This window comes from Salvia hispanica, chromosome 2, assembly GCF_023119035.1.
Source record: "Salvia hispanica cultivar TCC Black 2014 chromosome 2, UniMelb_Shisp_WGS_1.0, whole genome shotgun sequence".
Lineage (NCBI taxonomy): Eukaryota > Viridiplantae > Streptophyta > Magnoliopsida > Lamiales > Lamiaceae > Salvia > Salvia hispanica.
This window is the reverse complement of record NC_062966.1, coordinates 23546925-23558904: the sequence shown is the minus strand read 5'-3', so window position 1 is coordinate 23558904 and position 11980 is coordinate 23546925. Positions and strand designations below refer to the sequence as shown.

General features: G+C 39.2%; 2 protein-coding genes across 2 annotated transcripts; both read right to left on the bottom strand.

Annotated features, from left to right (window-relative positions):
- Nucleotides 1-5155: 5155 nt before the first annotated feature.
- LOC125206528 (secreted RxLR effector protein 161-like) lies at nt 5156-5965 on the bottom strand. Its single transcript, XM_048105774.1, has 2 exons — nt 5783-5965; nt 5156-5638 (listed from the first exon to the last, which is right to left on the bottom strand). Exons 1-2 carry the CDS (start codon nt 5963-5965, stop codon nt 5156-5158), a joined length of 666 nt encoding a protein of 221 aa, XP_047961731.1.
- Nucleotides 5966-9519: 3554 nt separating this feature from the next.
- On the bottom strand, nt 9520-11268 carry LOC125204438 (flavonol 3-O-glucosyltransferase F3GT2-like). The gene is made up of 2 exons (XM_048103103.1): nt 10772-11268; nt 9520-10570 (listed from the first exon to the last, which is right to left on the bottom strand). The coding sequence occupies exons 1-2, from the start codon at nt 11244-11246 to the stop codon at nt 9690-9692; spliced, it is 1356 nt and encodes a 451-aa protein (XP_047959060.1). The 5' UTR covers nt 11247-11268; the 3' UTR covers nt 9520-9689.
- Between the last annotated feature and the right edge of the window lie 712 nt (nt 11269-11980).

Sequence of the window (11980 nt, the reverse complement as noted above, 5' to 3'; positions counted from 1 at the left end):
CAGACTTATGGGGTGGATTACGCCGAGACCTTCTCACCAGTAGCCAAGATGAGCACAGTGAGAATTCTATTATCTGTTGCAGCAAATCAGAATTGGCCTTTACATCAGCTTGACGTCACTAATGCCTTCCTACATAGAGAACTAAAGAAAGAGGAGGAGGTATACATAGAGGTTCCTCCGGGCTACAATGGTGAATTTGGACCAGGAGAAGTATGTCGCCTAAAGAAGACACTATACGGTCTAAAACAGTCACCCAGGGTGTGGTTTGGACGATTTAGCCAGGCGATGCAGAAGTATGGATACCGGCAGAGCAACTCTGACCATACTCTCTTCCTCAAAGAACAAGGTGATAGCATAACTGTCTTCTGATATATGTGGATGATATGATAATCACAGGAAATGACTCAGTTGAAATCAAGAAGCTGCGAGAAAATCTTTCCCAAGAATTTGAGATGAAAGATCTAGGAGATTTGAAGTACTTTCTGGGAATAGAAGTCATGCGATCAAAACGTGGGATATTCTTGAGACAGAAGAAGTACGTCCTCGACTTGCTAACGGAGACAGGACTACTGGAATGCAAGCCCGCAGAAACACCAATGGTACAGAACCATGGTTTGAAGATAGAAGAAGGAGCCAAACCAGCAGACAGAGAGTGATACCAACGTTTGGTTGGAAAACTGATCTACCTAGCCCATACAAGGCCTGATATCGCATATGCAGTCGGAGTGGTGAGTCAGTTCATGCACAACCCACAGGAAGAGCACATGAATGCTATGATGAGGATAGTAAGATATCTTAAGGGGACAGTTGGCTACGGAATTCTACTGAAAGGTGGAGGGAATTTAGAAGTGTCCGGATACACCGATGCCGACTGGGCAAGCAATCCTATCGATCGAAAGTCAACAGCTGGTACTTCATGTTCATGGGCGACAACCTTGTCACTTGGAGGAGTAAAAAACAAAAAGTGGTTGCACTTTCTAGTGCTGAAGCTGAATTCCGAGGAGCAAAGAGTGGAATAACCGAAATCCTATGGATACGGAGACTTCTTACAGAAATTGGCTTTCCACCTGCTCACAAGAGTCAACTATTCTGTGACAACAAGGCAGCAATCAACATAGCAGAAAACCCAGTCCAACACGACCGGACGAAGCATGTGGAGATTGATCGGCACTTTATCAAGGAGAAGATTGAGAAAGGAATTATTGAGTTGCCCTTTGTCCGCTCAGAAGATCAACTAGCAGACATCCTGACCAAAGCAGTCCATTCAAAGGTGTTTGAAGAAGTATTAGGCAAGCTAAGCATCGAAGATGCCGTTACTTAGCTTGAGGGGGAGTGTTAGAATATGGAAAAGAAATAATGTAAGTAAGGCAAGGATCATGTAATTAGTGAATGATTGATCTTGTAATTAATGTGTGATTGATACCACCAAAAATAGGAGATAGTATTACCATTTGTAAATTAGGGTAAGCCTCTATATTAAGAGGCTTACTCCAAACGATGAAATACGACAAAGAAAACAATTCTCCTACAATGTCTTCTTCCTCTTCTCTCTTGGATATCAATTTCAATAGTAGTGAGAGACAAATCAGGATTTCCGATTTGTAGGCGAAATCTGGTGGAGCGGTGTGAGACCGGACTGGAGATGATAGTGTGGCGGCGGCTTGCACATCGGCGAGTTGTGGAGGAACATGCGATGGCGGTGCTGGAGTTTCACGGTGATGATGATGGCAACAAGCCTGTTGGTCGAGAATAAGAAAGGAAGAAGATCGGTGGAGGTGGAGCTGAGCCGTCGAGCTCGCCGACGGAGTTCGGATCGGAGACAATAGCCGGAGACAGAGAGATGAGATTGTGCTCTGTTTTGGGGATCTTTCATTTTTGAGGAAGTAGATAGATGACCGATAGGATGAGAAATGGAAATTTAGAATAGAGGGAGAAGAGGGAGAACACGAGAGCAATGCGATGGTGGGCTTATGGTTCTATTTAGGGAGGTGGAAATTGTCAATTGGATTATTAAGTGAGAAAGTTAAGGACGTTGGCCTCATGAGAAAATTAGATGGGAATAGAACAATTAAAGTTTGGGTTATGCTAATTGATTTCTTGGAAAAGATACAATGATGAGAAAAACGAAGAGACCAGCGGAGTAACATTTTGGGAGCTCGAATGGCTGGCCAACGTCGCTGCGACGTCTCTGGTGACCTCAAAATAAATGAAAGAGAATGATGAATACGATGTGCTAGAGTCACAAAAAATTTTATAATTTCCTAAGAGAGATTGAAAGGGTAAGATTTATACATGCATGCTTTGTTTGAATTAAAATTATTTATCTTAAAGTCTAATTTTTAGCATATTATGTTCTTTCAAAAAGGGGATGATTTTGCATGCTATTTGAGAACGGAATGGAAAGACGAGTTGAGGATTTAAGGGAACGAGGTGGGCTTTATTTTTAAATAAGGACTATGTCCTAAGTATGTTTATTTTTAAATGATAAACAATTTTTATAAAAATGTTTTCGGCATGAGTCCACTTAGTGCATCAAGTACTCAGCCTTGCATTTGTTTTAAAAAAAATGTGCAGTGCATTTGTTTTAAAAAAAATGTGCAGGTTGAGCTGTGATGAGCGCGGTGGGTGTTGAGTACAAAAGTGAAGATGATGTTTATCAAATGGTCGGAATATGTTGTGTCTTCATACATAGCATTATTCTACTCTCGAAATGCTTCTGCTGAATGTTGTTTTTTTTGAGTTCATTGATGAGATATTATATTCCTTTGAGTTGTCAATTGTTGAGATAATACTCTGATTTTTATTCGAGCTATTTCTGTAATATTGAGCTTTGGTCGAGTTTCATTGTTTTCCCCTTTCTTTCCACTTCTTTAACCCTCTCCTAGTCGCGATTCACCGTGTTTTCTATCCTTAGAAAATGCGGGCGTGACACAAGTACTCCCTCCTCCGTCCCACTTTAGAAGTCCCATTTGAGTTCGGCACGAGTTTTAAGAAATGTAAAGGAAAGTTGGTGAAAAAAATAGTGGAATTTGGGTCCTACTTTTATATATTAGTTTTATACTCCCTCGGTCACATAAAAGATGTCTCACTTTCCTTTTTAGTTTGTCCCACTAAATATGTCATATTTTCATTTTTAGAAAAAGTTCTCTCTCATCATAATATAAATATTATATTTTCTCTTTCCACCAAAAATTCCGTGTCGTTCCACAAGTGTGACATCTTTTGTAGGACGGAGAGAGTAATGAAATGTGAGTTGAAAAATGTTAATAGAATGTAAAGCCTATTAGTATTTATAGAATATCCTAACTGAAATTCTTAAAGTGAGACATCTAAAAATGATAAACCGGAACTTCTAAAATTGGACGGAGAGTTCTGTCATTTAATCTTACCTGACTTTCATGCAAATGTATGATACTTAACTACCACTCCTTTAATTCAGTCTCTCAAAAGATAAAAACCAATCATTTTACCAGATTCAATATACTACCAAATCGATTTGCCACCAAATTAAATCTTATCATGGAAAATAAATGTTTTGTCAATGATTAGTGTTGGCTATCGGTGGCGCACACCCAAACTCCATATTAGTATAATATTGTCCGCTTTGGGCAAAGCCCTCACGGTTTTGCTCTTGGGTACTCCCCAAAAGTCCTCATACTAATGGAATTGGGGTAGTCCATTTATACACTTGCAACTCTTGTTCATTCTCCGATGTGGGAATTATTTTGCCCTCACAATCCTCCCCTCAAACCAAGACCACCAGACCAAGACCACATGTGTGCCTCATGTTACAGATCCACCGGTCACCACAGGTCTTGGTCAAGACCACGCAGAGACATCAGAGAACTTGCAAGCGCAACCACCGAACCTCGAGCCACACAGGCCCAGCCCTGAACCAGGGCTCTGATACCAATGTAGAGATCAGATCACTCGGGATTCACTAATTACCGGGACCTCTTTTATTGCAAAGGTTCTGAGATGGATAATCTCATAGTTATAAGCCAAATACAAGAGCTATACCAAGATTACAGTTCTACTTATTACTATACAAAGACAATCGAAAACCCAAGCTAATCTCAAGTCTTCAACCAGACCTAAGACTTCAAGCTCCTTCGATTTCTTGCACACTAAGTAGATGAGTCAGTAACCAAGAAAAGATCCTTACGGATCTGAGAAATAGTAAAGGACTAAGAAACTAAGAAAGAACAGTAGGAATATGGCTCAGGTCACAATGGTGACTGCACTAGGCCAAGGACCTCCCCACACGCTTCTACCACAAGTCACAAAGTGAGAACCAGTTGAATGAACTCAGGACCAGAAACCTCAGTTTCACCGAGTGCACAACCACGCAGCCTTCTCAACACAAGGAACAACCCTAGTCTCTTGAACGCAGCTTCTCAACACAGAGAACCCCAGAAGAAACCTCCAATCACAACAGAATCCAACACGGAAGTTGGACTAAACCCTAGATCTGAGAAGGAGCACTCAAGAACTCACTTCACTCAAGATCTAAATGCGATGAACCTCTCTAGAACCGAGAATCAACGGTGGAAATAAAAGATTGGAGAAAATCGCCGGCGAACAAGGCCGGAATCTTAGAGAGAGGCTAGAGAGAAGTCGGAGCAGTTTACAAGAGAAATATATACGTCTGGGATGAATGAATGGTGTAACCGAAGAGTCAAGAGACTCGTACCAAACACAAACATTAATCCAACGGTCTAGGAGCATGATCCTTGTGGAGCTGCTACGTGGCAAGCATCGACACCAACAAATAAGTAATAGGCCTGCACAAAACGGGCCAAACTTATTATTCACTTGGGCCACATATTAATTAAATGAGGCAATCCCAAAATGATTAATATCCTGGTCCAATACACAAATGGTCCACATAATATTCAACATTCTCCACCTTGGACTACTTTGGGAGCATATGGGGAGAGCCTAAGTCTACTGTTGTTTTCATCACAGCCTACAAGGTTTATCTCAAGACACCCGAGAATTTTGAGGCTCATTAGTCAAGAGAGACAGGTTGCCTAAATAAGACTCCAGATGGCAAGCCAATTAGTCTTATAGGACTTAGTTGCCTTGTGATCTCAATTAAGCCACAGCTCAATGAATTAGCAAGGTCTTTCCCGGGGACATGCAAGTGCACATGCTAACCACAATCAAAATGCAACCTTTTAATGCAAGAAAGCAATTTTTCCACAGGTAAACACTTAGTGCCAATGTCAGTAGGATTCTTATCAGTATGCACCTTATGCAAAAACACTTCACCTTTTTCAACAACATCTCTAATGAAATGGAACCTAACATCTATATGCTTGGTCATATCATGAAACATAGGGTTTTTGCACAATTGTATAGCAGACTGACTATCAGAATATACAACATGAGTATCATTCAAGAATTTAAGTTTAGAGAGAACTCCCTTTAACCAAATAGTCTCCTTCATAGCCTCAGTGATGGCTATATATTCTGATTCAGTAGTGGAGAGGGCAACTATGTGCTGCAATTGAGATTTCCAACTAACATAAGACCTACACACAGTAAACACATAAGAAGTAGTGGACTTTCTCTTGTCCTTGTCATTAGCATAGTTTGAATCAACAAAGCCACATAGCTCAACACCATCATCACACTTAGAGAAGCACAGACCATACTTAGAAGTATGTTTCAGATATCTAAGAAGTCATTTCAAAGCCTCCCAGTGCACAGGTCTAGGATTAGACATATATCTACTCAAGCAAGACACATCATAAGCAATATTAGGCCTAGTACTAACCATCAAGTACATCACAGAACCTATAGCATTGGCAAGAAGCCATTTCAAAGCCTCCCAGTGCACAGGTCTAGGATTAGACATATATCTACTCAAGCAAGACACAGCATAAGCAATACCAGGCCTAGTACTAACCATCAAGTACATCACAGAACCTATAGCATTGGCATAAGGCACCTTTTTCATTGGCATAAGATCTTGCAAAAGTTTAACATGTCTGCTGCTAAAGATATTGGGTATTAGTGACACACACCCGAACTCCACATTAGTATGATATTGTCCACTTTGGGCAAAGCCCTCACGGTTTTGCTCTTGGGGTACTCCCCAAAAGGCTTCATACTAATAGAGTTAGGATAGCCCATTTATATATTTGCAACTCTTGTTCAGTCTCTAACGTGGGAATTGTTTTACACTCACAATTAGAATTGACAAGTGAAAATGAAACAATTTACTAATGAATTGTTTCGTCATGGATTAGAAATGCTTCATCGGAGGAAATTAAATATTTTATTTTCATTTTATAGTAGACTATATTCTATTAACGAAATTTTATTTACATTTTATTTTATTATTAAATAAATTTTCTTTGTCCCAGATACTCATTTTTTAGGACGCTTCTAGGGCTGGCAATTTTTGACACGACACGAACCGGCACGAAATTAATGGGTTTGGGTCATAGCTTATCGTGTTCGTGTCCTTATCGGGTCGACCCATTAAGGACACGAAAATTTCGTGTCGTGTTCGTGTCGGGTTCGTGTTATCCGTTAACAATGCGTGTTCGTGTCGTGTTCGTGTTATCCGTTAACACATAATATTTTAATATTATTATTCTTATTAACACATAATATTTAAATATTATTATTCTTATTATTTTCATTTTTAAATACTTATTTTCGTGTCATTAATGGATTCGTGTCGTGTTGACCCGAAACGGTTCGTGTCGTTAATGGGTTCGTGTCGTGTTCGTGTCTGAGAGTAGTGGGTCGTATTCGTGTTCGTGTTTGAGGTTTTCTTAATGGGTCGTGTTCGTGTTTGTTGTTATCGTGTTCGTGTCGTTATCGTGTCGACACGATAACGACCCGACACGCACGATTTGCCACCCCTAGACGTTTCACTTGTGACACATGTTCAAAGAGGGAAATATCACTTTCTTCACTTTATTTTCCCTCATATGTTGTGATCTCACCAATTTATTTACAAAACTATATTGTACAAAATATTGTGTATAATAAAATATGTCTCCTTAAATTAGGACTCAATATTTCAATAACATTTAAAATTAAAATGGGCAATGAGTCAAATAAAGAGCACCTAGGGAGTATTATTTTTAACACAAAGAAATTGAGATCAACGTGCTCCGATGATCTCCAACAGTTTGTCAAAATAACGAGCGAGTGACTGAGGGCGTATTATATATATATATATTTTTTTTTTGGGGTTCGTCCGTCAAAATTGGTTATCATTTTCATTTACGAAAATCTTTTCACCTTATTTTTCTTTTTTGTTTTACACATGATATCTTTTACTTTCTTCCGCTTTATCAATTACACATTAAATTCCATACAATTCACATCTAAGATTAATTTTTATGGACGAAAAAAGTATTAAAATCATTTACTAGTTACGGCTTGATTAAATTCAAAATTTCATCACCTCAGGTCCTAAACAAATACTTCATCCGTCCCGCTTAAGATGACACGTTTTCCTTTTTAGTTTGTCCCAACTAAGATGACACATTTCCTTTTTTGGTAACTTTTTCTCTCCGATTAATACACTCAACCACTTTTTCTCACTCCTATTAAAATATTAATCTTTCTTTATCTCTCTACTTTAATAGTTACACCCACCTTCTCTCTCTCCAATTAAACACTTTAACCAATATTTCCTAAAATTCCGTGCCGGCTAAGCAATGTGTCATCTTAGCCGGGACGAAGGGAGTAAAAAACAATCATTTTTTCAAATTCGACTCTCTAACAAATCTTATCATGGAAAATATAAGCGTTAGAGCATCCCCATCCGTGCTCTTATTTAAGAGCACGGAGATGGGTCCGGACCCACTTTTACTCCTTATCCTTAGGCAAGAGCACAACACACACATCTGTGCTCTTCCTCAAGGACAAGCTCAAGGATCCCACCATTCTATTATTTAATTTAAATACTTCAATTACTAAAAACATTTCTACAATATAAAAATACATTAAAATATAAAAATTACATAATTAAATCCTAAAAAATAAAAATTACATAATTAAAATTCTAAAAAATAAAAATATATAATTAAAATCTTAAAAAATAAAAATGCATAATTAAAATCCTAGGAAATAAAAAAAAATACATAATTAAAAGCTAAAAAAATACCCCCGTGGAAGACTAGTCTTCTATCCCCAATGTTCTTTTGAGAACCCGTATCATTGCCACATGTGTTTTTTTGTGTTGAAGTGAAGGTATTTATAGATGAAAATGTGAATTTTGAGGAAAAATAAATTAAAAGTGTGTAGAAAACAGATATAATTTATTGGGAAGTAGGAAAATATTTTTTTATTTAAAAATGTTTTTTTTTTAATTTATTTTGAATTTATAAAAAAAAGAAAAAATTAAATTTGCCAACGGCTATGCCGTTGGTCAATCGAGAGATGCCACGTAAGGCTGCTTAGCGGCACGGACGTGCTCTTATTTAAGAGCAACAACGTGCCGCTGGCACGGGCGGACGACTTGCACCGGCGGATAGCTGCGGTCCATGCCCCTAGCATGGACGGACAAGAGATCGCTGCGGATGCCTTAATATTTTGTTAAGGATAAATCAATATATACATGAACAACTGAGAACATAGATAAAAATGATGAAGGTTAGACCCACATTGTTTTTCAATATGTCGGCCCAATAAAGGCCCAAAGTGATTATACTTACACGGTTACACTCTAAAGTTGGACTTGTTACTAAAATAAATCAATACGTCTTGGTTAAATTTAAATTTACTACTTCCTCCGTCCCACAAAAGATGTCACACTTATGGGATGGCATGAGATTTTAGGAGGTTTTATTCTGTGTGTTAAATGAAGAGAGTAAATATAATTTTTATATTCATGTGAGAGAGAACTTTTTCCAAATATAGAAATGTGACATCTTTTATGGGAGAAATTAAAAAGGAAACTGTGACATCTTTTGTGGGACGGAGGGAGTACGTCTTAGTTAAATTTAAATTTAAATCATCTCGAAAATTAAAAACCAATCAGTTTATCAAATTTGACTTGTTAACAAACCAATTATGTAATTTTATGTGCCGTGTTCGTTTAATGAATATGGACTTGACAATTGATGATGGAAGCAATTCACATTTTCTGAAAAAATAAACAATTGAGAAGATATTGTAATAAATGATACACAGAATAATACTAATACTAACAGCACGAGTTATTTAATAAAATCAACAATGAAATTAGGCAGTCCATGCACAATGAAACATGGTCTATATAGTCAAATTTACCATATTGACTAGAAAGATAAAATGAAAATAAGACTATTGTTTTAGACCATGTTCCATTTTCATTGACAGTCTAAAAGACAACTTATATTTCATTTGGCTGGACAGTACTATTTTGATGGATAACCCCAAGTTTACTTTGGCTATACAGCCCATGTTTAATTTGACTAAATAGACTAGAGAAAACAAGCATATACTTTAAGATCATGTTTAATATGACTATATAGATCATGTTTTAATTTAGTGGACAATCCAAAATAAAAAAATAAAATAAAACTAGTCTTTTTTATAAACGAATGTAGTACGTTATCTAAGATGTCACGGAGGACTCAAATCCGAGACCTTTAGCATTAGGCATACATTACTCATTTCTAACATAAATGGCAAGACATGATGATTATTTCCAGCAACGGGCTAAGCAATCGAGATCAACGGGCTCCGATGACCTCCAACAGTTTGTCGAAATTCTTCGATGAACTCCCTTGCGAATCGACGGCAGCCACAGCCTTGTTTCTCAGAAGACTAACATTCTCCCGCAACTTCGCCCCCTTCTCCGGCGTCATCAACTCCTTCAAACACTCAATCGTTCCGCTCTTAGTGAAGACGCCTCCTTCAACCCGAACCCCGATCCTCCACGAATCCTGCACCATTCTGCTGTTCAGCTTCTGATCTCCGAAAAACGGCCTGCAGATCATCGGAACGCAGCTCGTGATGCTCTCTAAAATCGAGTTCCAGCCGCAGTGGGTGACGAACGCGCCGACGCTCTTGTGCGCGAGGATCTGTGGCTGCGGGGCCCACGCCACCATCTTCCCGAACGAATTCGTCCGGTCGACGAATCCGTTCGGGAGGGATTTCACCGCGTGGTCCTTGATCGACCACAGGAATGGGAATCGGCATGTTTCTAGGGCTTCGCACAGCGCCGCGAGCTCGTTCTCCGGCGGCGTGATCACGGTGCCGAAGCTGATGTAGACGACCGAATTGGGGCGGTTTTGGCCTCCCAGCCACGAGAGGCATCCTGTTTCGTCGGCAATTGCGGCGGCGGGCGGAGCCGGAGAAGCGAGGATCGAAGGGCCAACGTTGAGGAAATTGGGGAATTTCGATTTTAGGTCTTTTGTGATGATCGGATCGATTTCCTCGAACGAATTCAGTACGACGGCCGTGGATTTGGGGAGATGCTCCACCATTTTGTTGATCGTGATCGCCAGCGGCGACGCGTTGTTTCCGAGGAAAATCTCCGGCGGTAGATCGGCCGTGGTCGCCATTTCCAGTCCTGGAATGAACGACAGAGCTTTCTCCTGTTTCGCATTTTCTGCAACATTTCGTCGAACAGTTTATACGCAAACAAATTATGCAGAATTTCTTCAGTTAGAATCATCACCTCTTGATTCAAATCGGAAGAGCAATTGAATCAACAGAGTTTTCTTCAGCAACATTTCGTCGTACAATTTATACGCGAACAAAAACAAAACCACAAATTATGCTTAATTTCAACAGTTAATTGAATCATCACCTGTTGATTCAATTGCTTTAACGATTTGATCGGTGTAAACATGCGCCGACAGCGAGCACGAAGCAGCGGTCCAGAACGGCACCCACGGCACCCCTCTTTTCTCAGCCATGTCGCCGGAAAACCAAAGAAACGCATCGGTTAATAAGCAGCGGATTTCGAGGCCGCTTTCCCGCTCCGCTTCTCGAATCGCCGTCTCGAAGTTCTCCGGGGAGGCCCCGAGAAACAGCCCGACCGCCTCGAAGTGCGAGCCCGTGAAGGGCTCGCGGCGGGGCGTGCCGTCCCACACGTCGTGCACCCGTATATTTTCATACGCGGTGGTCCCGTTGAAAAGCGTGGCATTCGATGGCGCGCTGTTGAAAAAAGAAAATAGTGCGTCTGGCGCGGAGGCGGCCAACCTCCGCACCAAGGCGAGCAACGGGGCCGCGTGTGTTCCGAAAGGGAACGCTAGGACACCAATATGTAATTTAAATGCCATGATTTTGATTTATGATATTCAAGAAATTGCAAGGACTTATAGTTTGAAGAAAAGTGGTATTTATGAATTTTACCTAACCACCAAGAATGTTTAATTCGTGGAAGAAACAGTCAACTAACTATCTAATAAAAGTATCCATTCGTGGCGACCTATCCACCTTTCAACATGTGTATGTTATAGTAAAAGCAACCGAATATAGTTTTGTTACTAAGTACTAGCAGTAATTTTCTTTAGCAGAATTTATTAGGTAATTATGTTGGTGTTACATAAAATATTTACTAGTAGTACATTCAACAATTTAAATTATGGAGACTTAATAAAAAGCAGTGAGGTGGAGGAAGTAAAGTGACACACTTCAACCACCGTTCAATGTGTCTCTCGTCATCAATCTTCCCTCATGCCAACAAACTTTCAATAAAGGTATATAATGTTATAAAATTGTGTATTCTAACTATATCTTTATAGCAGTAGTAGTACTATATTTTAACTTTATTATGGATAGTATAGTAATTTTACATACAATATGTATCTATTAAAATGTGTTCAGTGTTGAATAAAATGTGCTAATGTGTTGAATTGGCCGATTAAGATAGTAGTATCTATTTAAGGGGTCCCGAAGAATCTCATATTGTCATTTGTCCCATAATATTTTTGGATAGGAACTATATATATGTATATATTCTCTTTATTTAATTTTTCATCGTATAAGTTACTATACTTTAGTAATAAAAGAA

Excerpts from the sequence above, each read along its gene's own strand:
- LOC125206528 (XM_048105774.1), bottom strand. The coding sequence starts at position 5,965 with ATGAAAAAGGTGCCTTATGCCAATGCTATAGGTTCTGTGATGTACTTG. Across the intron at positions 5,639-5,782 it reads GTTCTGTGATGTACTTGATG|TGTGATGATGGTGTTGAGCT; the intron begins GTTAGTACTAGG and ends TGCTTCTCTAAG.
- LOC125204438 (XM_048103103.1), bottom strand. The coding sequence starts at position 11,246 with ATGGCATTTAAATTACATATTGGTGTCCTAGCGTTCCCTTTCGGAACA. Across the intron at positions 10,571-10,771 it reads TAAAGCAATTGAATCAACAG|AAAATGCGAAACAGGAGAAA; the intron begins GTGATGATTCAA and ends GAAATGTTGCAG.